This window comes from Mycteria americana, unplaced genomic scaffold (genome assembly GCF_035582795.1).
Source record: "Mycteria americana isolate JAX WOST 10 ecotype Jacksonville Zoo and Gardens unplaced genomic scaffold, USCA_MyAme_1.0 Scaffold_53, whole genome shotgun sequence".
NCBI classification, from domain to species: Eukaryota; Metazoa; Chordata; class Aves; order Ciconiiformes; family Ciconiidae; genus Mycteria; species Mycteria americana.
The window spans coordinates 841,657-869,215 of NW_027445639.1; the positions used below are offsets into that span (position 1 = coordinate 841,657).

The window sequence follows — 27,559 nt, forward strand, 5'->3', positions numbered from 1 at the left end:
CACGGGGAGCAGTGGGAGCACCGGGAGCAGTGGGAGCACTGGAAGCAGTGAGAGTACTGGAAGCAGTGAGAGTACTGAAAGCACTGGGAGCAGCGGGAGCAGTGGGAGCAATGGGAGCAGTGGGAGCACGGGGAGCAGTGGGAGCACCGGAAGCAGTGAGAGTAGTGGGAGCAGTGGGAGCACTGGGAGCACTGGGAGCAGCGAGAGCAGCGGGAGCAGTGGAAGCAGTGAAAGCAGTGAGAGCAGTGGGAGCACGGGGAGCAGTGGGAGCACCGAGAGCAGTGGAAGCAGTGGGAGCACCGGGGGCAGTGAGGGCAGTGAGAGCAGGGCTCGCAGGGCTCGCAGGCCCCCCCCGCCCCGGGGCGCGGCGCAGGCGCAGTGTCGGCGGCGGCGCGGCGCGGGCGTCGGGCGGGAGGCGGCGCTCCGGCCTCGTCCTGGCGGCGGGGCGCCGGCGCGGTGGCGCCCCCCGTCGGCCCGGCGGGGCCCGTCCCGTCCGAGGGCGCCGCCGCCAGGAGCCGCCGCCATCTTGTCACCCCCAGCGGAGGGGAGGCAGCGCCCCTCCCCACAGCGCCGGGCCGCGGCGCTCGGCCAGGTAGGCCCCGGCCCCGGCCCCCGCCCCGGCCCCCGCCCGGCCCCACCGGTGAGGGGACAGCGGGGCGTCGCGGGGGGGGGGGGGGGGGGAGGGGGGGACTGCGCCGGGGGAGGGGGTAGGGAGGGGGGAGGGGAGGGCGGAGGGGGGCGGGGGGTGGGGGAGGGGAGGGAGGGGGGGGAGGGGCGGGGGAGCGGAGGCCTGAGGGGAGGGGGAGTGCGGGGGGGGGAGCGTGAGTGTGGTGGTGTGGGAGTGGGTGTGAGTGTGAGGGTGAGGGTGTGAGAGGCGGGTGAGTGTGCGGGGGGGGGAGGGGGTGCGGGGGGGTGAGGATGAGCGGGGGGGGGGAGTGGGTGGGTGGGTGGGTGTGCAGGTGAGTGGGGGGGTGAGTGTGGGGGGGTGTGAGGGGGGGTGTGGGGGTGTGTAAGGGTGTGGGGGTGAGGGTGAGGGGGTGTGTAAGGGTGAGTGTGAGGAGGTGTGAGGGTGTGAGCGTGGGGAGGGGGAGTGGGAGTGGGGGGGTGTGATGGCGAGTGTGATTGTGAGGGGGTGGGTGTGCGAGGGTGGGCGTGGGGGTGGGAGTGAGTGTGGGGGTGGGTGTGAGCATGGGGGTGGGTGTGAGCATGGGGGTGTGAGGGCGTGAGTGTGTGAGGGTGGGTGTGGGGTTGTGAGTGTGAGCATGGGTGTGTGCGTGTGCAAGGGTGAGTGTGTGGGGGTGTCTGTGAGCATGAGGGTGTGAGTGTGCGAGGGTGAGTGTGAGCATGAGGGTGTGAGTGTGCAAGGGTGAGTGCATGGGGGTGTGAGTGTGAGCATGAGGGTGTGAGTGTGCGAGGGTGAGTGTGAGCATGGGTGTGTGCGTGTGCAAGGGTGAGTGTGTGGGGGTGTCAGCGTGAGCATGAGGGTGTGAGTGTGCGAGGGTGAGTGTGAGCATGGGGGTGTGAATGTGCAAGGGTGAGTGTGTGGGGGTGTGAGCGCGAGCATGAGGGTGTGAGTGTGCGAGGGTGAGCGTGTGGGGGTGTCAGTGTGAGCATGAGGGTGTGAGTGTGCGAGGATGAGTGTGTGGGGGTGTCAGTGTGAGCATGGGGGGTGAATGTGAGCATGAGGGTGTGAGTGTGCGAGGGTGAGTGTGGGGGTGTGAGTGTGAGCATGGGGGTGTGAGGATGAGTGTGATGGGGGTGTGAGGATGAGTGTGATGGGGGTGTGTGCAGGTGAGTGGGGGTGTGAGGATGAGTGTGGGGGGTGTGAGTGCGTGTGAGGGTGAGTGTGGCGGTGTGAGAGTGAGCCTGGGGGGGTGTGAGGGGGGATGAGGGTGTGAGTGTGACGGGGTGTAAGTACGGGTGAGCGTGGGGGGGTGTGGGTGCGTGTGGGGGGCGGGGGTGTGCTAGGGTGGGTGTGTGACAGCGGGTGGGTGGGTGTGAATGCTTGTTTGTGTGGGGGTGAGCGTGGGAGGGGTGTGAGTGGGGAGTGCAAGGGTGAACATGAGGGTGTGTGAGGGTGGGTGTGTGTGGGGTGTGTGAGGGTGAACTTGACGGTGTGTGGGGGTGTGTGAGGGTGAACATGGGTGTGTGTGGGTGCGTGTGGGGTGTGTGAGGGTGAACATGGGGGTGTGTGGGTGTGAGTGTGTGTGGTGCGTGAGGGTGAGCGTGGGTGCATGTGGGTGTGTGAGGGTGACCATGGGTGCTTGGGGGTGTGTGAGGGTGAGTGTGGGTGTGTGAGGGTGAACACGGGGGTGTGTGGGTGCGTGTGGGGTGTGTGAGGGTGAGCGTGGGTGGGTGTGGGTGTGTGAGGGTGAGCGTGGGTGGGTGTGGGTGTGTGAGGGTGAACACAGGGGTGTGGGGGGGTGTGGGGGGGGTGTGACGGTGAGCGTGGGTGCGTGTGGCTGCGTGTGAGGGTGAACGCGGGGGTGTGTGGGTGCACGTGGGGTGTGTGAGGGTGAGCGTGGGTGGGTGTGGCTGCGTGTGGGGTGCGTGAGGGTGAGCGTGGGTGGGTGTGGGTGTGTGAGGGTGAACACGGGGGTGTGTGGGTGCGTGTGTGTGAGGGTGAGCGTGGGGCAGAGCAGTGGGGTGGGGGGGGGAAGAGGGTGCAGAAGGGGGGTGTCAGGGGACGGACGCATCAGCCGGACACCCAGGCGTGGGACGCTGGGGGCTGTGGGAGCTGGGTGTTGGGGGGGGACGGCAGTGTGGGGAGGGGTCTGGCTGGGGGGGCACCCCGTGGGCAACCCCGAGGGGTTCCGCTGTGCCCAGCCGTGGGGGGGGGGGTGGGTCTGGGCGTGCCCAGCCGCGGGCAGGGGTGTGAGCGTGCGAGGGCCGTGTCGGAGGGGCCCTGCCCCGCTGCCGGGGTCCCTCTGGGCCGCCAGGCGTTGGGGTCCCGTTCGTGAGGGGTTCACCTGGGTGAGGTGTGGGGCAGGAAGGTGCCCCACGTCCCACCCGGCGGTCGGTGCCGGCCGATGCCGTGCGGCGCGTGGGCACGGCTGGCTGCCAGGAGGGGGGCTGGGGCGGGCGAGGGCGGTACGGCCGGGCAGGGCAGGGGCCAGCGCCGTGTTTTATTTACTTTTACCAGATTCTCCTGTTTTACTTGAACGATTCTATTCTACTCTCCGCCCGGGAGGCAGGGGGGTGGGGGCGGCACCTCGCTTTCGGGGACCACTCGGGCCCTTCCCGGCGCAGTCGGTCGCTGACCCGTTAGCGAAACGCGGCCGTAATTGCTGGGGAGCGCGGGGGGGAGCTGCCGAAGCTCTGCCCGCTCACCTGCGACGAGGGGTGGAAAAAGCGGGAAGAATCTAACGAACTTTGCTTCTGCCCTTCGTTAACGTATAGACGAAAACAATGCAAAGCCCGTTTCTGTCCAAACTCTCCGAGTTTTTTCTTGTACTAATTAACCCGTCTTTCTCCAGCTGTATCAGGGTCTGGTCCCCAGCCCGGGCGCCCCTTAATGTTGAAGCCCCGTCCTTGGTGATGAATTCTCTGGCTGGCACCTGCTCTAACCAGGATCCCAAACCCTTTTGTAGGCGCCGATGAGGAATTTTTAAAGCGTCTCCCTTAGGAAACGCCAGTCTTGGTTCGCGGTGAGCTGTGAAACCGGGTGCCGTCCCGCAGGGAGGGATCCCTGTCCCTGTCCGCCGAGGATCGCAGGGGAAGAAGAGCAAAACCTTTAACCGTCGTTGCGGGAGGTGCAGTACGGCCGGCGCGAGGGAGACCACGGCACCCCGGGGAGGTGTTTTGGGGGGCTCTCGGGTCACGCCGTGTGCCGGGAGGTGCCCTGATGGGTGCCACGCTGTCGTCCGTGGTCTCACCGGCGTTCCTGCCTGGCTGCGGGAGATGCTGATGAGGCAGAAGGTGCCGTTGTCACAGCTTTTAGCTGATTCCTGCTCTGAAATCTCCCTGCTTATTCCGGCCACCTTGAAACTCGCTGTGTGATGCAGAGACGACTAAATTTAGGATATCGACCCCTTGCTGCTTCCCCTCCTCCCCTGTACCTGGTGCTGACCAAGCTCGCTCTCCCTCCGAGCCTTTCTCCTGGCAGCACTCGCTGCCCGTGGCTCTTTGGAGAAGTTCTTCGGTGACGGGACGTGGGGCGATGATATCGAAACACTGAGGACAACTCGCACGGCTCCCGCTCTGCAGGGACGGGAGGGTTTGTGTTGTCACAACGCCTCGCCGGACCTGGCTCTGCAGGACGCGTGAAAGTGGGGTTGAAAACATGGCGGGGAGAGATGCGAGAGGCCAGAGCGAGGAGCTGGAGGCGAGCGAGGCCGGGGAGGAGGGATTTGGAGTTGCAGGAGAGGGGATGGGAGAGGGTTTGAGGTGAGAGGTCCGGGTCAGGACGTGGAAAGAGGGACGGAGGATGAGGAGGCAGAGGCGATCAGCCCCACACTGGGTCCTGGCATTTGAGCCTCTCTCCCCGCTCCCCCCGGCTGGAGTGGGTTTGGGAGCCGGCATCGGCCACGCTGAGCTGGAGGTGGGTGGGCACAGGGGTGTTGGGTTTGTGTCCAGAGAAGGGCAACGGAGCTGGGGAAGGGTCTGGAGCACAAGGCTGATGGGGAGCGGCTGAGGGACCTGGGGTTGTTCAGCCTGGAGAAAAGGAGGCTGAGGGGAGACCTCATCGCTCTCTACAACTGCCTGAAAGGAGGGTGTAGAGAGGTGGGGTCGGGCTCTTCTCCCAGGTCACAAGTGATGGGACGAGAGGAAACGGCCTCAAGTTGCGCCAGGGGAGGTTTAGACTGGATATTGGGAACAATTTCTTCCCCGAAAGGGTTGTCCAGCACTGGCACAGGCTGCCCGGGGAAGTGGGGGAGTCCCCATCCCTGGGGGTATTTAAAAGCCGTGTGGACGTGGTGCTCGGGGACGTGGTGTCGCGGTGGCCTTGGCCGTGCTGGGTTAACGGTTGGACTCAATGGTCTTAGAGGTCTTTTCCAACCTCAGTGACTCGATGATTCTACGGTCCTGCGGCAGAGGGTGCACGGTTCCTCATGAGCGATGGGGTGGTGACAGTATTTGTGTACGGAGTCAGCCTGAGCTATCTCCGTATCTGTATCTCCACCCTATCCGGGCAAATGAGCCATTTCACCCTAAACCGTTGCCTTTCCAGACTGTTCGCTGCTGTGGGTTTGGATGGGACGAAGCAATCACAGTGATTTAAACGAATAAGTACATTATTGAGTGCCTTGGCTCGAGAGGCTTCCCGGTTCGGAGGATGACTAAGGGCACGTCTGCCCGGGCGTGCAGGAACACTGGGTCCGTCTCTCCGTGCGCTGGTGCCAGCGCTGGGATTTCAGGCTGGCAACCTGAGCCGGCTGCAGTCAACGAGCTCGGCTGCGGGATTTCAGTGCGGTGATGTGCTAACGGCCAAACTGCTCCCGGACCTGCATCCCCATCCAGGCAAACTGCTCCCGGACCCGCATCCCCATCCAGGTGGTGCTGCCCGGGGCCTCGGCCGAAGACGCTGGCAGTACCTGGGCAGGGCACTCTGCCTGCACTGCTCTGCCTGCACTGTGCCTGCACCTTCAGCCTAAACGCCCGGTTAGCGGCGGGAGCGAGGGAAGAGACGTGCCCTTCCTCGAAGCGATGGGGCCGGAGACGCGCTGGGAGGGACAAGGGCTCCGGCGGGATTCGGCGTCGTCAGCTTTCTCTGCCTGTGGCATGCAAAATTTTGTCACCCAGAGACCGAAAGCTGTAGCCTGCCAAAAGTCGTTTTACCTGGTGTTGGGGACAAGGGGAACGTAACGCCCTGTGAGCAAGGAGGGGACCGACCTGGGAGTCTGGTAGTCCCTTCTGGAGCTGTGCAGTTTTGAATTTTAGAATAATTGGGGCTGAAACAGGGCTCTGAAGCCACAGTCCCTGCTCAGGGCACGACGGCGGGGTGAGGAGGCAGATGGGAACCGCACAAGACGCTGCTGTTTGTTCTCCTTTAGCGATGGGACCTGCTTGTCCCCGTGGGCCTGCCGACCACGTCGGATGGGGGATCACCTAGCCCCGCATTTAGAGTAGGGTGTCCTGGCCCTCTTACCCGTCATCGGACGGGGCCGGCTGCTTCTCTCAAGACCCCAGAAGGACCGCGAGGGCTGAGGCATTAAAAACGGGGAGTAGCTTGCGGGGAGGTCGGGCGAGCCCTTTGCAGAGGTGGCTGGAGGTGGTGAGCTCTTGTCGGCCGCTGAGCTTCAGAAAATGAGGGGTTACAGTCTCCTCCCACGTCGGGGTTTGAAATTGCCCAGGGAGGGCTTACCCGTACCCCGTACCCACCACTCCTAAGTAGCCGGTGCTGAGGAGAGGCTTTGGCAGATTTTTAAAAAAGCTGTGGCCATTTTAAGTGTGTTTTAATTGCTCAGAGATCTGGTGATTTGGGTGCAATCCCTTTTCCGTGGGAGAAGCGGGACGCTTCGCATGCCCTCGCCGCAGGCGCTGGTGGGTCAGGCCGGCGCAGCGGCCGGGAACAGAAGGAAAATGGCTTTCTATCCCCGCGGGCTGGATCTGATCTGGATCCTTAACTCTTCTGTTGAGCATCAGCCCTGTCTCCCCTTGAAGAACAAATGCGCTTCGCCATTTGCAGGTGACCCTCCCTTTCCTTAGCCGCGGGGCAGGGACTTCCCTGCTCTTCCCTGCTCCGGGGAGCTGGAGAGTTGGGAGCCAGAGAGTCGGGAGCCGGAACGATCGGCTCCATCCGAGAGGCAGCATCTCTCCTGGGAAGAGCTGTCCTCGCTGTCCTGGCTGTGTTTTGCCTCTGCAGCGTTGTCAGCTCGGATATAAACCGGTGAGGCTCTGTCGTTCCTACTCCGTACCGTGGTCTTACCTTCCTGGGGGCAAGCAGCTGGTCTCTGAGCAGTTGCCTCTTTCGCTGCCTAATGCAGATTGTCAGCAGGGGCCTTGGCATCTGGAAGCATCCACAGTCCAGGGATCTCCTTCGGGATTTTCCTGAGTGGCCTGGGCTCTCCGTGAGGCTCCCGGCTCCCCGGGGTGTGCAGAGTGGCTGTCCTCACGAACCCTGTGGGCGAGCGTGCCACCGTGCTGCTAAAAGCTGTCGAGGGGCTAGTTGAAAGCTCCAGAGGCTGGCAGGAGGCAAGACCAGAGCAGGGCTGACCTCAGGAGAGGGGAGGGTGGCCTTCATCTTCCTCTTCTCACTGTGCCGGCTGCCCTTTGGCTTTGACCAGTGCCGTTTTGCCCCACGATCGAGGAGCTGTGGCCAAGCTGACTTTCCCCGCGGTGGCCTCGTCATGCCTCCCCTCTCTCTGCGTCCTCCCTGGCTCATCGTGTTCCCAAATCAGTATTTTCGTGGTTTCTCCCTTGCGCGGTGTGTGGAAGACGCTCCTGAGAACATTCCCAACTTGTCGGTGAGTTTAAGGGAGGATGTAAAGTTGGTTTCTTTGCCTCTGTGCTTATTAAAATCTCACCGGAGAGTGGCTCGGCAGCGTGAGGGGCAGCGCCTGCTGTGCCGACCTCGGGCCGGGGGCAGCCGCTTGGTTTCGTGTGCCGTGTCCCACTAGGGTGGGAGTCTTGGCCGGTGGCACTTGCCAGACTCCTCCTGTACCTTCTTAAATCAGATAAATCCATGTGTACAGATGCTTTTTTTCATCTGCAGCTCCTCAGGATATTTTCAGCCTTCTTGCCTCCGTCGCCGTGGCCTGTGGGTTTACGCCGTGTCTCCGTTACTCTCTGAACGTGACGGTGAAGGTGCTGCCGAGCTCCGGCTGGAGCCCAGCGTGAATTTCTTCATTTTGGCTGCCCAAAATCCCCTGTATCCAGGGGGATCCAGGTGCCTGTGTTGAGCCAGCCACGTGGATAACCCTGTGCCGAGGGAGTGCCGGCAGTATGGCCGGGACGGAGCGTGCAGGCCCCCTTGGAGTGGATGGAAAGTAGGAGCATGCTGTGGTCGACAGCCAGCAGAATATGAGCCAGCAGTGTGCCCAGGTGGCCGAGGCGGCCAATGGAATCCTGGCTTGTGTCAGAAATAGTGTGGCCAGCAGGACTAGGGCAGTGATCGGCAATTTCTTCCCCAAAAGGGTTGTCCAGCACTGGCACAGGCTGCCCAGGGACGTGGTGGAGTCCCCATCCCTGGAGGTGTTTAAAAGCCGTGTGGACGTGGCGCTTGGGGACATGGTTTAGTGGTGGACTTGGCCGTGCTGGGTTAACGGTTGGACTCGGTGGTCTTAATGATTCTATGATTCTGTAGCCACCGTGTACATCTTCCCTTCAGAGCAGCCCCAAGATTGCAGAAGTTACGGGCGCAGGAGTATTTCGGTGCCGCAGGCTGCCTTCTGCCGCGTGGTTCGACGTCGCCTGCCTTGAGCTGCGGCTTTGTGCGGGGCTAGGGATAACGGTGAGCCTCGCTGGGTCTCGCCTAGCCCGCCCTCGCCGTGGCCGTGTGCCGTAGGTGGTGGGGAGATCCGGCTGCCGCTCTTTTGGAAGCGCCTCTGGCCGCGGCTGCTTCCCGAGGGAACTCTCCTGTCTGTGGGGAAGGTCTTCTCCTCCCCCAGCTTCCCTCTTCGTTTTGGGGAGGACCTGGGAGGGTCCCGGAGCCTGCGGGTGCTGCGTTGGCCGGGCAGGGAGGCGGCAGCAGGCTTTCCCCCGTCCTCCCCTCTGCTAGCAGCCTGCCTTTGAGCCGAGTGGAGAAGCCAGGCTTTGAGGTTGGATGTGGAGCAGGTAATGAGCCGCTTCCAGGCTGCTTCTGTCCTCTTGGTTTTGACTGCAGCCCCTTCCCTTCTCATTTCAGTCCACCGAATTGCTCCAGTTTGTTATGCAGAGCTGGAAACGCGGATGTGAAGCTCTTGCTCTCCGCGTCTGCGTGCTCGCCTTGCCTTTCTCTGCTGCCTTCTCCAAAGTCCTGCTGGCTGCGAGTTTATTTAGTGCCATGAAGGCTTGTGGCTTTTCCCAGAGCCCAAAAGGTACGGTCCTGCCCGAGGAGAGCTTGCGGTCTGACCAGCGGGAAAAGCCCAGCAAACAGGGATTTGGAGAGGCGCTGCCTCGCCGAGGAGATGAGCTCAGGGAGGATTTCAGGGCAGCGCTCTGGGCGAGGGCTGTGCCGGTTCCTCTGACCACCGCCGGTCGGTCGGCCAGGGCCAGCTGGAGGGCGGTGGTGTGCCGTGGGACGGGGCAGGCGACGTTTCCCAACCGGGAGAGAGGTCGGAGCGTGTTCCCGAGGCCTTGCCCAGCCGTCCCCGGCTTCACGCTGACGGCTCCTCGTGCGTGAAAGGTCAGCGGTTTGCCAGAGCTCGTGTCGGGGAGCCGAGGGGGAGTCGGAGCTTCCCCCGGCCCCGGCGGGGCTGTCCGGAGGGACGGGGTTGTGGTGTCACCCGCCTGGGCACGAGGGAAAGCCGCTGCCTTTCGGGCTGCTCCGCTTCCCGTTTGCAGAGCGTGCGTGGAAGGGGTTTGGGCGTGAGACGAGTCTGTGTCTCACCGACTGAGGTACCTCTCAGGAGCACAGGGAGGTTGGAGCGGGCAGAGGGGACCGGTGCCGTCCCGGTGCAGAGGAACCGGTGGCCCCAGGACTCCAGCCAGTGCATCCCGGGGCCGCTTCTGGCTTCCTGGGGAGGATGACGATGGCCGTGGCCTTGGCCTTGTCTGCAGATACAGGCTTCTCGCCGGGGGCTGTGAAGCCGTGGTGGGGCTCGCCTTGGAAGCGAGCATCCTGGGTGGGACGCTGGTGGCCTGTGGGACCGCGGGGTTTCTTACACCCGGCTCTGTTTCTGAGCCGTGTCACTTGATGCGGTGGTGCAGCGGCAGAGGGGGGACGTGGTGGCACTCAGCCCCCTTCTCCTAAGGGATTCAGAGGGGCAGCTGGGGGGGCCGTGTCTGCGCTGAGGGGAAAGGGCCTGCCCAGGCAGGGATGCTGCCTGTTCTGCCCGCGTTTCATCAGAGGGCAGTTTAACCAACGTCAGGAGGCGCGCCGGCTCCTTTCATCTCGACACCTCTCCGGTAACGCTCCTTACGTCTCGGCGCTGCCGAGAGAAGGAGGAATGGCGCTGAGCGCTACCAAAAAAGATGAAGGACGTCACCCTTTTAAAGAGAGACCAAATGCTGCATCCCACTTATGTTTGTTATTTTAGTTGAAAAATCCTCAACAGATTGCTTCTGGCGGAGGGGAGCCGGGAGCGAACTCCGTGCTGGGGAAGCATGGGGAGCCGGCGAGCTGCTGCCGGTGGTTTTGAGTTAAAAGCGGTAAGTGCAGGAAGCCCGAGAAGCCCCCGACTGTGGTCGACAACTCCGAGACCCGGGATGCACGGAGCTGAAAGCTGCCCGAGAGCGCACCGCTTCCATTAAAGCACTCAGAGGGGAAAAAACCTCTGAAATTAGCACAGAATAGAGAGGTTGGCTTTTTTCCCCGAGCTCTTCAGGTTAAAAATATGTGAAAAGTGGGACAGAATGACAGGATTCCTGGCTTATTTTGCCAGCCTCACGTGTGAAAGCCTCAGGCGCCGGAGAACGTGCTGCGGGGAGCGAGCCTGCTTTGGCCGGAGGGGAGACCACCGGTGCCGGCACGTAAGCGATGTTGCAGTGGATCGGAGCAGGGAAGCGCTCCCCGTGGAGCCTCCTCCTGCCCTGGGACGGTGGGATGACCGCAGCCCCCTGAGCCGAGGCTCGTTAGCTGCCCGTGTGATTGCTCTCCACGTGTCACGGGTGGGTTTCCCCTGCGTGGAGCAGCGGGTCGTGCCGAGCCTGCGGTGGTGTGACCGTGTCCTCGGCCGCTGCCTCGTGCCCCGAGCAAGGTTCCTGCTATTTTTTCTCCCTCTCTAACGTCTCTGCGGTCGTTCTCTTCTCCCTGTCAGCACTTTTCACCCCGATCCACAATGCCAACAATGCCGCAGCAGAAATTTCTCCTCTCCTCCGGCATCGGCCTTGCAGACAGGCCCGATCCTGCCCGCTGCCGGCCTTGAGAGTGCTGCCTTCCCTCGCTCCGGCTTTTCGGTGCCGGCTGATCTCCCTCGCCATGCTGCGGGAGGATACATGGGAACGCCGTGTCTGCCGGCTGCCGTTGCGTGTGCCCCGGTGCGTTCTCTTTGAAGCCGGCAGCCTTGGCTCTTCCTTCTCCCTGGCCCCCTGCACTCCTGGTTTGTTTGGAGCCTGTGCTGTTCCTGCCATGCCTTTCCTGGGAATTTTGCTGGATGCGGGGAGCACCCCGCTGCGTGCAGAACGGCAGGATATTCTTTCTACCTCCAAACAACTTTCTTTTTGCTCTTTGCTGAGCAGAACGTCTTCGCTCCGCCGCCGGGATTTGCGTGTACGCCATTTCACTGCGTAGTTGCAGATGGGACCTGGTGGGATTTTTCCATTTTCAGTTTCTGAGTGGTTTTTATACCTCCCCACCCTCCCCAAACCCTGCTCCGGGCTGGTGGAGCTCGTTACCCTGGCAGAAAACTCCTTTTTTCCTGTGTTAATGAGCTCTGCTCGGTCCCCTCCCGGGTCAGGCAGTGGAGGACAGCAGCCTCTGCAGCAGCGGAGGAGCTGGATCCTGTTCGTCCAAGGCCCAGCTCTGCTCGCAGCTTGCAGGCAGCTGCCTCCCTCTGGCTCTGTACCAGCTGGGTGGCATCTACCCTTCGAGATGCCCATTAACCCTTGCATAGAATATTAAAAATGCAAAAGGGCTGTATAAATGCTCGGTGCTCCTTGCCGCCGGTGCTCGTATTGATTTATAGACTCACCGACCGTGCTGCGACGTGGCTTGCGGGTGATTTTGCTACGGCAGGAGCAGAGCTCGGGCTGCTGTGTCAGAATATTTTCTATTTTGGGTAAAAGACGGACTGTAATGCTAGTTTCCCGCTGCCGTAGGAGGACGAGGGATAGCAAAAGCATCCCTCCCAAGCCCGCGTTGAGAGGACTGCCGGACCTGTGCCAGCTCAGCACCGCGTCTTGCCCTCTCTTGGCAGGCAGCCGGGGTTTCGGTACCCGTCCGTGTTTCCCAGCCCGCGTTGTTCAGTCGAAACGTTTCGTCCATGGCTGCATATCCCCTTTCCCTGGGCGCTGCCCGGAGGAGTGGGAGCAGCTGGGCTGGCTCGCAACAGGAACTCGTGGCCCTCTCCTCCGTGGCCCAGCCGGCTGACGCGGCACATTTCACCGGGCGGTTGCATCTGGAGGTCTCTGGCTCGTACCGGAGGTACTGCCGGCAAGAGGAGAGCGTGCAGTCTCACCGGGGCCGGTGGGCTCCTGGAGAGCTGCTGGCGTAGTGGGTTGGGGTCTCGCTATGTGTGGCTCACGTCGTCCCCGGCTCTCAGGGGACGGAAGAGCTCTATCCCCGTGTCCTTGGGGAGGTGACAGGGTTTGGCACGGAGCTCTGTGGCCTCTGCCAGGGCCGGCTCTAACCTCTGCTCGTGCTGGGCACCGAGAGCTGCCTCCATCCCCGCCGGCTGCCCGGGGAGAGACCCGGGGCGGCTGGTGGACGGAGCTGAGCCGATGCCGTTGCTGTGTGGAGATGAGGTGAAGGTGGGGACCTTCCCTGGGGGGGGTGAGAGCCAGGCCGGCCATCGCCGGGGAGGAGAGCCCGAGCTGCGCAGTCAGCCGTGAGCTGAGAGGTGCCGTGCTTGACCCCCGTACCTCTGTGGGCTGCTCCTTTGGGAAAGCAGGCGCTGCGTTTTGGGTCTGCGCAGCCTTCCCGGCGGGCAGAGCTCCCTTCCCCACCCCGGACAGACCTGCTTGCTCCGTGTGTGTCCCTCCGGGCCCCGTGGAGTTTGGCACTGCCGACTTTTTCTGTTGGCGTCTCTGTTTTACCGTTTTCCTCCCGTTGGGGAAGCAGGCTCGGGCCAAAGCTAGCAGGTTCAGGGAGGACCTGGTGGTGCTCGCTCCTAACTGCTGCAGGGCCGCTCGGAGCTGGAGAGCAAAGGGAGGTTTCTAAAGCCCTTGGCTTTAGTGGCCTCCAGGGCGGGCAGAGCGGTTTCGGGGGGGAGAGGACTGGGCTGGGAAGGGGCGTGAAGGAGGACAGCCCAGCTGTCGGCTCCGCGGACCCCGGAGCCCGCTTCCCAGCAGAGACCTGCCGCCGGGCCGGTGGCTCGGGCTGCGGTGCTGCCAGCTGCTCCCCGTGGGGCTGAGCCGTGCCGGAGAGCCCGTCAGAAGCTGCCTCCTGCCCGCCCTCGCTTTCTGCGGCCCCCCCCGCCACTCGGGTTCGCTCGGCAGCCCCGACACGCGCCCCCTCTTTTCCCTGTTTCTCTCACAAGTGTGCTTTGGTCTCATCCCAATTCATGTGTGTTTGTATTTTTAGGGTGATTGAGGTACTGCGCCTCTGGCCGTGGAAGCATGTCGGGGCCAGTGCCGAGTCGGGCCAGGGTCTATGCAGACGTGAACACTCAGAGACCCCGCGAGTACTGGGACTACGAGTCGCACGTCGTGGAATGGGGGTACGCCTGGGAGATAGGAGGGGGACCTACGCCAGGGCCCGTGCGCGAGCGCTGCCGCCGCTCTCCTCCGCGGCGCGGGGACAAACGCCCTTCCGAAGGCAGGAGGGCGTGTTGCGGAGCCTCCGTTCCAGCCGCGGTGTGAGGGTGGCACCCAGCGGAGCGGGGACCGGCATTTTGGTGTTCGGCGTTGCTGTCCGGCGCCCGCCCAGGGGACTGCGCTGCCTGGGGCGGGCAGCGGTGGGAAGCGGGGGCCTGATTTCCCGGGGAGCCCCGGGCTCGAGCCTGCGGCTCCTCGGCAGCTTTGCAAGTGGAGCCACTTGTATTTAAGCATTTAAAATAGAGCTGGGCGCCTGGCTTTAAGCACAGAAGTAAGCGCTTAATTAAAGAAGCGTGATAAGGGTTTGGTTTTTATCGCTGGGAAGGATGGCTGCGTCAAAAGACAGCAGCCTCCGCGCTGCTGTCCCCAGGGCGCTGATGGGAAGAACGGGGAGCAAAACGGTGGGAAGCTTGGGAATGGTCCTGGAGCAAAGAAGCGTTTGAAAGGATGAAGGTGAAAGTCTCGTGACTGGTTTTTTTGGAGTTCCTCTGAGAACTTGACATGAAGACGACCAGTTGATTGTTTTAGACGGCAGCTGGCTTGGCGACGGGCCGGGCAAAGGGCCAGCTTTGACGTCTCAGGTATTAACGTGGCGCTCGTCAGCAAGAAACGCTCCCCTGCTCGAGAGCATCTTCCTTCCCCAGCCGTGTGCCCGGCGCTTCGGGCCGAAGCAGTGCTGCCCGCCAGGGACAGAGGCTGCTCTTTGTTCGGTAGTTGTGGTAAAACCTATGAAATAAGTCTTTTATCTGAGGCCGCAGCGTCAGCCGGTGCCTGGGCACCGAGGCGGCTGTTCCCGTGCTGCGGTTGGCAGCTGTCAGTGGGGTTGCTGCCGGGGCCGGATTAGGAGCCCTCCCCGGTGCTCTCCCTCCTCTCCGCCCAAACCCCGGCTAGCTGCAACGCGCGCCGGTCGCTGGTACCGGTGACCTAGAAATGAAAAGCTTTTTATCCACTTCCAAATCCCCTGCGCCAGGCAGAGCCCTGGGGAGCCTTCAGTCTCTCCGGGATGGTAATTCCACGTCTTCTGCGAGCATCCTGGGTTTTTTTTTCACCCAAACAATCCTTGCAATTAATGTTTTCCCCAGCGCTGACCCCGAGCCTTCCCGTCTGGTTCCTAGCGAAGGTGAATTAATCCTCCCCATCTGTAACGCGTGGTTCACCACGCTCCCCCTGTTCGCATTTGCCGAGCGTAACCTTAGGTTAAGGAGCGAAGCGGCCTGGCACGGTCGGGTTGTGCTGCAGCTCCGCTGCCCGTTTGAATGCTCCTTCTTTTCCTCAGGTGCTGACAAGTCATCTCCTGTACTGTCTCTGCTAATTAGCAATTTGTGAAGTCAAGCTTTGCAGCCTGTAATTCCCTTTCTTTCCTCAACTTGTTTATCCTTATCAAATCCCCGGGGGCCCCGTGCCTTCCCTCCTTGGCGTAGCAGAAATAATTGCCGATACTTCTGCTGTTTCCTTCAGTCCCCTCAGGTGACTTTGGTTAGACCTTAGTGGATTTAAATACGTGGAGGTTTTATGGGTGAGAGTTGCTTTATTTTCTTCTGATTTCTTGTACGGAATATTTACTTTTACAAATCCTTGGGTGTGCGAGAGCCTTGACACCTCAGGATAAAGGAGGGGTCCTAGGGGAATTTTTATCTCGGGTATTTTGTCAGTCTCTGCCGTTAGCTAACTGCTGGTGGGCTCTGGAGTTTCAGGTGAGCTAGTCCTTGCAGCCCACCGCCGCCTCTTCGTAACCGAGAAGAGGGAAAGGTGGAAAGGCATCGTCTCCGCACGACCCGAGGCAGAGCTGGGAGGAGAGCTAAGGCTGGGAGGGAGAGCACCAGCGTTGGGAGCTGGCAGAGGCATTTTCGGCGTGCCGGAAGGGTTTGCCTGCAGGGCTGCGGCGCGTGCAAGCGGCAGGGGGCTGTCCCCGAGCTCCCCGTAACGCCTGTGAGGTCTGGTGTCCATCTCCACGTGGAAACTGCCGAGCCAGCACTCTGCCACGCGCGCTGCCGGCAGCGCCGCGCTTCAGCGGTGCTCTCCGGTCGTTCGCCGGTCGGTTTGCATGTTCCTCTGCGGTGGTAGCTGCTTCTCTCCAGCCCTAGGCGCCGTGGTAAACTGCTAGCTCTCCATTTACCACAGACCGACCCCCAGACCTCGACCTTCCCTTGGGAGAGGCGTTGTCTCTAAAGCAAGCAGTGCTCTGTTTTGAGCCGGGCGCACTCTCTTCATCTCTGATATCTCTGTTTCTCAAACAGCAACCAAGATGACTATCAGCTTGTGCGGAAACTCGGCCGTGGCAAATACAGTGAAGTCTTTGAAGCCATCAACATCACCAACAATGAGAAAGTGGTTGTGAAAATCCTCAAGGTAGGTGTGTTCGCTCACCGTTCTGTTCCTCTGCCGATGCTTCTGCGTCTTCCTCTCCTTCACCTCTTCCTGCCCTCTCCGTTTGAAGCCCCCGGCTGATATTTGGGTGATCGCATCTCAGCTGAGGAAAACATCAGTCCCCAAGGCAAAAGTTTCAGCTAGCTTCTCTCCTTCCCAAGCAAACCAGGGGCTGGAGCAGGGAGGCAGAGGATCACGTATGTGCCGTGGAGGCAGGAGGGAAGTCCTGTGCCCAGCCTCGTACGGATGTTCTGCCTGCGTCCCCTTTGCCCTCCCTCTGTCACCCGCTGGTGTCACCGCTGCGAGGTTGCGGTGGGTGGTGATCCCCTCCTGACAGGCGGCTGCGTCTCAGCGGCGCTCCGGGACTACGGATGCTTTAGGGAATAGGCTTTCTTTGGGCCTGTTTCAGGTCACAGTCTCGCCAGTTCAGCACAAATACTTGGCTTGTTCTCATCCAAGTTCATAAAATCCCCGTGCTGGATTCCTGGAGCGCAGCTCCCTGCCCGAGCGAGGACGCAGGAGCCCAGAGATCTTTCCCGGGATGAGCAGAGCGGCGTCTTGCAACGGAAGGGTCGTTGCAGCACGTGATGTCTCGGCCTATAAGTTGGAGCCGATTCCTGCCCTGGGGATGAGCACGGGTACAGCCGGCTGTCCCGGGAGCTCGGGCGGGGCACAGAGGGGTTCCCCAGAGCTAACGGAGTCCGGACAGACGGGCAGCCGGCAGTCCTGCTTCTCCTGTTCCATCGCTCCTAAACGGGCCGCGTTTAGGCTCGTCAGCTTGCGGTAGCAAGCTAATTTCTGTGGTGTCACCGAGCCGTGTGTAATTACAGTCTGTAGGCTGCACGAGTTATAAAGTATGGGGACGGTCTTAGGAACCGTTGCCTTTGCCAGAGAAAGGGTGAGGTGGAAGGAGTATAGCAATTAAGCAGCACAACAGAAATACACGTTAAGAAAAGCTCGGGACGGGTTACGAGTGAGAACGTGAGAAACGTCCTCGTTAATGTATTTGCCCTGTATCTCGCCCAGCCTGCGACGGAGAAGCAGAAAGCTAGCTCGAAAGGCAGAAAGAGCATCCCGTCTTCAGAGGCAGGAGAGAGACTCGGGTCAGCTTCTCTGAGCACAGCCAGAGCTGTCTCTACGCTCGCTCTGCAAGCGTGGGGGCTTTCCCCGGGCAGCTTGGGCTCGTGAGGCAGCACTGAGGAGTTACGGAGACACAGGCGGGCTTGGCTGCTGGAGCTCTTTGGCTGAATGACGCTGCTCTTAGTTAACTGCTTCCAAAGTTTCAGTCAAAGATTTAACCTGGGACTTGAAGAAATTAAGCTTGCTCTTTAAAACCTTTTTTTTTGGTAGTAAAACAATCTGCCAACGGTCTCCCGAACGCAGGAAGCTCCGTTCCTTTGGAAGCGGAGAGCTGTTAGACGGACAAGCTCACAGGATGCCGTTCTCTGGGGTGATTCAGGCATGGAATCACGCTCCCTCCGTTCTTCCGCAGCCGGGTGACGCTGGGTTACCCTGTCAGGGGAGAGCCACCGTCCTCGTGAGGCAGAGTCTGCGCTGCTCAGGGTCAGACGCGGGCTGTGCAGACCTGGAGAACGTTCCTGCTCCTCACAGTTTCTTTTGCACGACTGAAGAAACCACACGTTCCTTCGCCGTTCCCCTGCCGTGTGTACAGCCCGTCGTGCCGGAGCAGCTGGAGAGGTCTGTCTGCTGGTAACTGGCTCTCGTTTTCTGTTTTATCAGCCTGTGAAAAAGAAGAAGATCAAGCGTGAGATTAAGATCCTGGAGAATCTCCGAGGAGGCCCCAATATCATCAGCCTGCTAGACATAGTGAAAGACCCCGTGGTAAGGAAGGGGAAGGGGCAGCTGTGACACCCGCAGCTGGCAAGGTGCGAGGGAGTCCTTCGGAGCCCTTCCTGCCCTCGCTGTGCGCTCGCGCTGACTCCCTGGCCCACTTGGCATCCGTCTGGCAGCTGAAATCAGCCCGGGGAAATCTCTGCGCGTGTTCCCCGCTCGAGCGCTGCTGAGGCGGTAGGCGAGAGGGTAGAAATGGAAGGAGATATTTCTGGCTGATCCAGCAGCGGCAGGTGGAGGAGGGCTGTGCCTGCAGCGCCGTTGGCTCTCAGTGCCGAAAAAGTGGCTGGGAGCGAGGGCTGCCTTCTGCCCGGCGGGTTGTTTGGCTTTCTTGTGCAGCATCAGGCTGCGTTCTGTTTGCTGGGTGACGCTCCCTGCCTCTGCGAAGGCCGAGGACAAGGACAGGCAGCGGCCAACGTGGGTGAATCGGCGGGGAGCGGGAGGAGGTTGGGGTTGTGCCGTCGTCAAACCGATCGGGCAGAGGGAGGCTTTCCTCCGCCCGCGTGCCTCGGTGCTCTGCGGTGTGCTGAGATCCTTCGCTCCTCCCAAAAACCCGTGGTGTTTCCTTTGTGGCGCTGGCCGGTCTCCCGGCTCTTGCCCGGGGGTGGTTTTTACTTCTGTTATCCCCACGGAGCCAGGGTGCCCCGCTGTCCCCACGGGTTTCTAATCCGGCCGGTGTGATCCGGGCAGGATTGCCGGTTCAGGTCGGTCCCGAGTCGGGCAGGGGGGCCGGCAGGGCTCGGCAGGACCCGGAGGGTCTTGGGCTACGGCTTTTGGCAGCGGAGGTGAGAGTTTTACATGGGCAGACTGATAAAAGCCGTGGTGTTTATGTAGCGCGGCTGAATTTCTCCAAGGCCCGTGACTTCGTACCGCCTGCCGTTCTGATTAAAAAGCTGCGTTAGGATGAATTAGCAGGGCGTACTTGAGCCGGTTTTAATCCTCTGACGGGCCGTGAAAGGCAGCTGTTTGTGGGGAGATAGCAGCGAGCGGGGGCCCTGGGGACAGGCTCTCGCTCCGCTGCTCCGTTTCCAGACGGGGTCTGCAACGCTGGCTGGTGACGTTTGAGGTGACAGATCACGTCGTAGGGAAGGAGCGCGGGCGGGTTACCCGGCCGGCGAGCGGGGCCGTGCTCTCGGGAACTGGGGCGCAGGCTCTCGCGTCGGGGTGGGCGGCTGTTTTGGGGAGCAGCGGGCCGGAGGACTGGTGGGGTTGCTGAGGGTGATGGCCCAAAGTGGGCCCAGGGTGGTCTCTGGCCAAAAGGGCTGACCTGGTCTCCTGGGTGTATTCGGGAGGGGCTGTGCAGACGGGGAGGGGGGTTCCTCCCCGCACACAGACCTTGGGAGTCCTGCCCGGAGGTCCAGCGTCCCGCTGCGAGGAGGCGGAGGAGATCGAAGAGAAGGGGAAGGGGTGCCCCCTTCTCCTTTCTGCCGGAGTTTCTGTGAAGGCTTTGTGAGATCGGGTTGCTGCCAGCTGAGGCGAGACGTGGGAGCCCCTTTCCAGGGTATAACCGTAGCTCGCTCTAGCGATGCCGGCAGGCACCGCTCTTGCAAACCAGACCTCAAGAGCTCCTTTGCTTCCCGCCTCGCCCTGACCCAGCTTTGCTGGGTCCCGTTCAACACCCCGAGGCGGGTGCATCGGTCTGATCGCTGGGATGGGTACGTACAAAGCACGTGCACACGTGGTGGTGTAAAGATGCGGCTCCTAACGCGCCGGATGCTGCTAAACGCCGGGCAGCCCTCCTGAGAGCAGCTCGTGCGGCCGTGTGCGTGGCAGGACCCCGGGGTGGCAGGGGCAGGAGCTGCCAGCGGGTGCTGAACGGAAATGCCTGCCTTGAGGGGGACTAAACTTCTCTCTCTTCTTTCTGTCTCTCGAACTGACGCCGCCGTCCTGCAGTCTCGGACGCCTGCCCTGGTCTTTGAGCATGTCAACAACACAGACTTCAAGGTGAGCGACCACCGCCCGTTGCGGACACCTCCTGAGTCCGGTGACGGTGTGGGGTATCTGGGAGAGCTCTTCTAGGCTCTGCTGCAGGGACGGCATCGCGCCCTGGCTACCAGGGGGATTCCCGACCCGCTCTGACGCTGTCTCGTGGTGGGGAGGGAGCGGTCCTGTCTTTGGGGCACACAGTGTCACGGAAATGGCTGGCATCGCTGTCTCGGAGGGGCCGGGGGACTTGGGGCTGCGGCCAGCTGCTCTTTTCTGCCTTTTACAGTTAAGGGAAGAGCCAGGGGAACAGTGCTGCTGTTAGGGATTGTCCCGGCGGGTCCCCAGGTCTCTCCTCTTGGCCACGCTGCTCCAGCAGTTGGCCATCACGGGCTTGTATTCGCAATCTGCTGTTGGCCAATTTGCCGGCTGAAATGTTAGATTAGTTGAGCCTCGCGTCCCTGAAGCCTGGGCTGAGTGGAAAGAGCGGAGGAGGGTTATCGAGACGAGCCGTTAGGAGTTAGTAAACACAGCTTTGCCTGTGGCTGCTCAGTTCTGTTTTCGGGGAGTAATTAATGCGCTGTAAGTCCTGATGTGACCCTTTTCCCCCCCGATTCTTGTCCCCAGAGTTTGTCTTTGGGCTCCCTTGGGGACTTGCTCTCTGCTCCCTGGGCTTTGCGAGGACGGTGAGGCACGCTCTCTCATCCTCATCCCCTGTCCTCGGGATGGGGAACAATCCTTCCAGGCGCTGGGTCTCCGTGGGGTCTCGGAGCTGCCTGGTCCCCTCCGGGGTGGAAGCAGGGAGGGCACACGCCTGCTCCGAAGGTCGGTTAGCCGAACGAGAGTCTGGCTCCTCCCTGTGGTGTGCTGGCAGTTCCCCGGTGGGGGAATTCGGGGTACAAAGCGGGTACAAGCCTGCCTGGGGGCTGTCCGGCCAGCTGGTTCCTCCGGGCCCGAGTTGTGACTCCACAAGCGTCTGTTCTGCACCTACGCAGACGCGAGGAGCCCGGGTCCCGCGCCCAGGAGCGGTGGATAAACGTGCTGTGTTTTATTAACCTGCTTCTTGCCTTCGTTCTTCCAGCAATTGTACCAGACGCTATCTGATTTTGACATACGGTTCTACATGTATGAAATCCTCAAGGTAAGCTCCCGGGGACGGCTGGGAAAGCCACGGTCCCTAAGAAAATCCTCACTCCAGCAGAGAACTGCTGCTAAATCTCCCCTGGGAAGTCCGCATGTAGAAATGGGAGGCAGAGAGAGGAGTTCACTCGTCTACTAAACCCTGCTGGACCCTTGCCCGGCCGTCCACGTGGGACGGCTGCTTGGGCCACCGCGCGAGGGGAGGCTCAGAGGCAGGTGGCTGTGGAGCGTGCTAGTGAGTGGCTCGGAGTGCAAGGTCAGCGTGTCCTTGAGAAGCAGAAGCCGTCTTATTTATCTCCCCGGCATTCTCTTGCAACATTTCTGCCTCCGCTGGGACCTGGTATTGGAAGTGGCTTTGGTTGCAAGCTGCCACTGGGGCCGGGGCCGTGCCGGAGCCTGCTCGGGTGGTCAACCGGGGGGCCGAGGGCGCTGAAACCCTCTCCCAGAGCGTTCCTCGCCTGTCCCAGCCATCCCCGCCGGCAGAGCCTGGCCAGGATCGGCTGCAGTGTCCCGTCTGCGGGGCTTCAGTTGGAGCAGGCGCTGCAGGGAGACGGCAGCCTTTGAAGGAGGTCTCCTCCGGTGGGGCTGGCACAGGGCTGGAGAGGGAGATGGGGTTTGCCCCCTCGCTGTCGCTCGGTCACGCTCCAGCTCTTGGGTTTGGGCTGGGCTTCAAGGGGTCGTGCCGGGGGGCAGAGCCCGGTGCGTGGGTCTGCGGCGCGGCAGGCTGGGCAGACCCGCGCTGCGGGATTTTAGTGGTCTCCTCCCAGGAGAGGTGACGGTGCGTGCCGGACACCGGGGAGGGTCCGCGCTAGAGGCGACTGCACAGGATCTGGAACGGGGCCGAGGTCTGGAGATCCCTGGGGAACGCGTCCGTGCCCGTAGCTTTTAGGACAGGCGTCCCTGAAGCAGGGGCTGACCTCGGTGCTGCCCGGCTGGCTCCGTCCCAGAACAGCCTCTGGGTCTGCCCTTCACCGCCGGCCCCGCCGCCTCCGCCTGCGGGCTCTCTGCCCGATCCCGCTGCCTTGTCACGCGGAGGGAGGCTTTCTGACGGCGCCCGTTCTGTCCGCAGGCGCTGGATTACTGTCACAGTATGGGGGTCATGCATCGAGACGTCAAGCCACACAACGTCATGATTGACCACGAGCACAGAAAGGTACGGTGAGGGCCCGCATCCACCTCCCTGGAGCGAGGGGAGTGCTGCGGGGCGGCGCTGGGCCGGGTCTGCCTCTCGGAGCGGAGAGGGTCATGTGCCGTGAGCTCTTCTCCCAGCCGCTCAGCTCCCGGCTAAGAACCTTTTACGCTGACAAGAGAACCCGCAGTTTGCTTTTGCCCGCTTCCTCGTGCTCCTGTTCCTGCAGGCCAGCACAGACGTATCCCGCATTTAGCTGCTGCGCACGGTTGCGGTTTCGACAGCGAAACTTCCCCGGCACAGTTAACGCCGCGTGGTCCTGCCCGTCTCCGGCAGCACCGGCGTTCCCGAGCCCGTATCCAGGCAGGAAAGCGTTGCCTTTAAGTCCCGGTCGGCCCTCGTTAGATCTGGGCCCCAGCAGACCCCGGTGCCGGGAGGGGGCTGAATTTGCAGCTGTTTGTTTGGAAATACAGGTGACCGTAAAACCCGCACCTGCGTCCAGTAAATTCGCTTTATTTGCCACCTGTTTGTCGGTAACTTGGGCTTGTAAATGTAACTTTAGATTTCTTCCAGCACCTCTGTAGCAACTGGCCAGCTGGGACTTCAAATAAAAAGGACTTCAAAAGGCGCCTGCTCCGACAGCGGGAGGCCGGGCGTCTCCCCGTGGCACGGGCAAAGCCTCTGGCAGCCGCTGAACGCCCCCGTTATCAGAGCAGAAGGGAGCCGAGCCCCCGCCCCGTCCCCCTCGGGCATCGTGCCCTTTGAAATCTTCCCCGTCGTCGCAGCCCGGTATCGCCCTGCGTCAGCCCGGCTGCATTTTGTTGCAGCCGCCGTGCTCGCAGACACCTGAGCTGAGCCGGTCTTTCCTTCTCCCCAAATTAACATTAAAACCACCGGAGAGGCTCTTTGTGGACGGTAGATGTCACATATCTCGATTTTAATAAGAATTCTGGCGTAAGCCAACCAGGGAAACATGGCTTAGATGTGGTTTTCTATACGGTAGGTGTAAAGCTGCTGGAAAGCCCTAATTAGAGAGTAATTATCAATGGTTTGCTGTCGGAGCGGAAGGCAGCGCTGCACAAGTTCCGCGGGGATTGTCCTAGGCCTGGTGTTACTCAATATTAATGACCTGGCTGATGGACCATCGTCTGTGGGTTTAACGAGCGAAGCTGGGGAGGGCTGCAAGTCCCCTGGAGCTCAAAGCGATCCTGACGAGTTTGAGAAAAGATCTGAAAAACGGGGTGAAATTCCCAAGGGGCAAATGCAAACCCCGAGTCCGAAGGAGGCGTAGTCATGGGGGGCAGGCGCAGGACGGGCGCCGCAGGCCCCCGAGCCGGGCCAGGGTGCTGGGGGAGCATCAGCGGTGCCCTGGCGCTGGACCGCGTGAGCCGTGGTGTCACCCCCCGAGACGCTCCTGTCACCTCTCCCCCTCGGCTCCGGCGCGGCCACCGCTGTGGCGCGGCACCGCTGTAGCGGAGAGCTGCGTGTGGAAGAGGAGCGGCCGAGAAGAGGCGCGTCAGTGGTTGCAAACGCCTGACGGGCTGCTGGAGAGGCCAGCGCCGGTTGTGGGTCTGGGGTCTGCGGGGTTGCAGGTCCCCGTACCGACGCGCTCTCGCCCCTTCTTCTCCTCCAGCTGCGCCTGATCGACTGGGGGCTGGCGGAGTTCTACCACCCCGGCCAGGAGTACAACGTGCGGGTGGCCTCGCGGTACTTCAAGGGACCGGAGCTCTTGGTAGATTACCAGGTACGTCCCGGCGGGACCCAGCCCCTCGTGCCGACGGCGGAGCCCGGCTGTGGAGACGCAGGCTGGTGTGCTGCAGCGTCCCACGCAGCCCCGGGCTCTGCTGCGCTCGGGCACGTGCCCGGCGGGTTGCAACCTGCGGCCGCACGTGAGCAGGACGAGGGACCGCCCAGCTACCCACGCCTTCCAACCCGCGCTGGCTGGAAAGGCTCTTGAGCGGTTGGTGTAACCGGCCCGGGGTGAACGTGTGCCAAGGGGTGAAAGAGCTGGGGAAAGCGAGAGTAGAAGTATCTGCCGTCCTGCCGACGGCCCTTGAGGTGGCTGCTCCTGCCCGGTCGGCGTCTAGCTTTTCTGCCCGTGACCGATGGGACCGCGCGCGGTTCGGGGGCTGAACCTGAAGCCTGCGTTGGAGACGGTCCCGGGCAAAGCGCGGGGCTGCCGGCTGCCGTGCCGGAAACCCCCGGTGCCTGTTCCCCCTCCTGGGCCGTCCCAGCAGCCTGGTGGCTCCCGGAGCTTCGTTCACCTCCCCTCTCTCTCTTCTCGCCTTTTCCAGATGTACGACTACAGCTTAGACATGTGGAGTTTAGGCTGCATGCTGGCCAGCATGATCTTCCGGAAAGAGCCCTTCTTCCACGGTCACGACAACTACGACCAAGTGAGCTCCAGGGCGGCACGCTTGCCCGCTCCCCTCATCACCCCCCCTCCTCCCGCAGACCCTCCCCTGCCCGCTCCCCGCATCGCCCCGTCCTCCGCAGACCCTCCCGGGGCGCTGGGCGAGCCCGGAAGCGCGCCGTGAAGCAAACCGGTGGCGCCGAACCGGCGTGGCAGCCTCCAACGCTGGCATTTGTGTGCCGCCTCCGCACGCTGCCCCATCTCTCCATCCCCTGCCCACGCCGGGGTCTCGTCTCCATCCCGTGCCCACGCCGGGGTCTCGGTGATCCCTGCTTCTCCTATCCCTCTCCTTTCTGTCTGAGGGAGGAGCGGGTGAGCCGGCAGCTAAATCTGGGGGTGGCTGGGCAGGGGAGCAAAGCACTGGTGGTACTGGGAGGTGCTGACAGGAGCCATCTGCCTGACCCGCGCGCTGCCGGAGGGGCTGTAGCTGAGGTGCAGCTCGGGAACTGCGGGAGCCGCGTGCTCCATTTCGGTTACTCCGAACGACGCTGCTGCCGCGGTGGGGTTCACGGGATGCGGCTTCGGAGCCGCTGGCGAGAGCGGAGGAGGCGCGTTTCCCACTTGTATCGCTCCCGTAAGCTCAGCCAGCGAACGCAGGCACGCCGGGCGGGCCCCTAACCCCACCGCAGCCCCGAGAAGGGCCTGCAGGAACCTGCGTTTGTGGGATCCGGGCTCCCCGCTGCATCCGCCTTCAGGGTGAGGAGAGGAAATCAGGCATCTGGCTCCGCTCCAGCTCTGGAATGCCAGCCCCGGAGCACCTCTGGCATCCGTTCGCCCTTCCTTGGCGAGAGCTGGAACACGGCACGCCTCTGCGTGGCTTCCAGCTGCCGCAGGGAAGGGCTGCGAGGCCTTGCCTTCGCTTTCCGCCCTGGAGAGGGCCGGGAGCGCGTCCTTCCCCGGCCACGAAGCTCCGCTGAGCTGTGTCCTCGCCGGGGGAGCGAGGGACAGCGGGGGGGCCGGGACGTGCGGGGCTGCGGCTGGGCGGGCAGGAGCCCCGTCTCTGCCGTCGCCCTCAGCGTCGCTCCTTCTCCGCCCTTCTGCCAGCTCGTGCGCATCGCGAAAGTGCTGGGGACGGAGGACCTGTATGACTACATCGACAAGTACAACATCGAGCTCGATCCCCGCTTCAACGACATCCTCGGCAGGTGGGTGGGCGGCAGGCGGGGAGCCGTGCGGCCGGCACGGGCTGGGTGGGTGGCGGTGCCTTCCCTCCCCGCATCCTCCCTCCCCAGGGCCTGGCCTCGCTCCTTCCGCGGCCGGCAACCGGCGCGGTGCTGGCTGTGCCGGCCGTGGTGTCCCACGTCTGGGCACGGAGCGGGAGAGGGCAGCGTGGGAGGTGAGCTGGAAGTGCCAGTGGCAGGGCACGGCACTGATGCAACTCTCTTCCTCTTCCTCCTCCTCCTCCTCCTCCTCCTCGCAGACACTCGCGGAAGCGGTGGGAGCGCTTCGTGCACAGCGAGAACCAACACCTCGTGAGCACCGAGGCGCTCGACTTCCTGGACAAGCTGCTGCGCTACGACCACCAGACACGACTCACCGCCCGGGACGCCATGGAGCACCCCTACTTCTGTACGTCTGCCTGCACCGCTGCCTGCCCCAGCTCCTCGGGGTCCTGGCACGGTCCCCTCCCTGCCCGTACCCTCTGCCCAGGACCGGTCTCCTCCTCATGCCCTTCGCTGCCCAGCACCACCCCGATGATTCTCCTCATTCCCTCTCCACTACAAGAGGGATATTGAGGTGCTGGAGCGTGTCCAGAGAAGGGCAACGAAGCTGGTGAAGGGTCTGGAGCAGAAGTCTTATGAGGAGTGGCTGAGGGAACTGGGGTTGTTTAGCCTGGAGAAAAGGAGGCTGAGGGGAGACCTCATCGCTCTCTACAGCTGCCTGAAAGGAGGGGGTAGAGAGGTGGGGTCGGGCTCTTCTCCCAGGTCACAAGTGATAGGACGAGAGGAAATGGCCTCAAGTTGCGCCAGGGGAGGTTTAGACTGGAGATTAGGAAATTTTTCTTCACCGAGAGGGTTATCAAGCCTTGGAACAGGCTGCCCAGGGCAGTGGTTGAGTCGCCATCCCTGGAGGTATTTAAAGGACGTGTGGATGAGGTGCTTAGGGACATGGTGTAGTGGTGGTCTTGGCAGTGTTAGGTTTATGGTTGGACTCGATGATCTTAAAGGTCTTTTCCAACCTATACGATTCTGTGATTCTGTGATTCATGCTTCTGGGCGTGGGCAGCGCCCGCGGCGCAGCTCCGTCCTCACCGGCTGCCTCTCTCTGCCCACCCCTCCCCCTGCGGGGCCGCTGCCCCGTCCCCGGGGGGGCGGCGAGGCACCAGCGCTGCGCGCGGGGAGCCCTCACTGACGCCTTTTGCCCTCCCCTCTGCCCCGCAGATCCCATAGCAAAAGACCCGGCAAGGATCGGCACCTCGGCTGGACTCTCGGCCAGTAACACGCCCGTCAGCTCCTCCAGTATGTTGGCAGGTGAGCGCTCGCGCCCGCGGTGCTCTCACGGGGGGCTCCGGGACCCCCTCACCCCCCCCCCCCCCAGGGCCCAGCAGCGCCGGCTCTGAGCTCTCCTCTCTCTCTCCGGCGCAGGTATTACCTCGATGGCGGCGTCCCAGCCCATCGGCAGCCTGGCTGCGTCGCCCGTCATCTCCTCTCCCAACGCTTTGGGCTCGCCGGTCCCCGCCGCAGCCGGCGTGCAGCCCTGAACTCACCTCTCGACCGCCGGCTTCCCGCAGCGCCGAGGCCGGGGCCGCGCCTGCCTTCTGCCCTCCTGCCTGCCCCGCGCGAGCCACGGGCTCCGGCCGCCCGCCGGCAGCCCCTGCGCCCGGAGGCAGAAACGGGGCGCTCTGGAATTTTATTTTTATTTCTGTTGAGTATGGAAAAAAAAAAAAGAGCAAAAATGTAGGTTCCTTTTTTTTTCTCTGTGCAGTAACAATATCACACTCTCTGGCGATGGACCAAGGCTGATCTCTGTTGTGTCTGTGTCGGGGTACGGAGTTAGCTGCATTCTTCTCATGAGGATCATGGTTAGTGATGCAACTACAGTGTAGAAATCTAAAATGAATAATAAAATTTATTTTCTATGTCCCTAACAGGACAGCAGGAGCAGCAGCTTCTTCTTGGGGGGCGGGGGGGGCAGCAGGCAGGGGTGACCCCGAGGTGCCCGGCACGGGTGAAGGCTGCGTGGGTTAGTGGCCACTTCGGCACAAGCGTGGCCCGAGGGGGCAGTGGCTCGTGGGCTCTGCC

The 27,559-nt window shown here is 62.3% G+C and overlaps 1 protein-coding gene across 3 annotated transcripts; it reads left to right on the plus strand.

The window, feature by feature from the left end:
- Positions 1-435: 435 nt before the first annotated feature.
- LOC142403985 (casein kinase II subunit alpha-like) lies at positions 436-27,405 on the plus strand. Of its 3 annotated transcripts, none has more exons than XM_075490288.1 (13): positions 436-592; positions 13,262-13,397; positions 15,732-15,843; positions 17,602-17,703; positions 19,606-19,656; positions 20,717-20,776; positions 21,845-21,928; positions 23,538-23,648; positions 24,199-24,300; positions 25,362-25,462; positions 25,738-25,886; positions 26,699-26,788; positions 26,903-27,405. In XM_075490288.1, the coding sequence occupies exons 2-13, from the start codon at positions 13,297-13,299 to the stop codon at positions 27,016-27,018; spliced, it is 1,179 nt and encodes a 392-aa protein (XP_075346403.1). In that variant the 5' UTR covers positions 436-592; positions 13,262-13,296; the 3' UTR covers positions 27,019-27,405. The 3 variants fall into 3 exon arrangements, with proteins under 3 accessions (XP_075346403.1, XP_075346406.1, XP_075346404.1); XM_075490289.1 differs by having other exon boundaries at positions 481-640; XM_075490291.1 differs by lacking the exon at positions 13,262-13,397 and having other exon boundaries at positions 462-592.
- Positions 27,406-27,559: the final 154 nt, after the last annotated feature.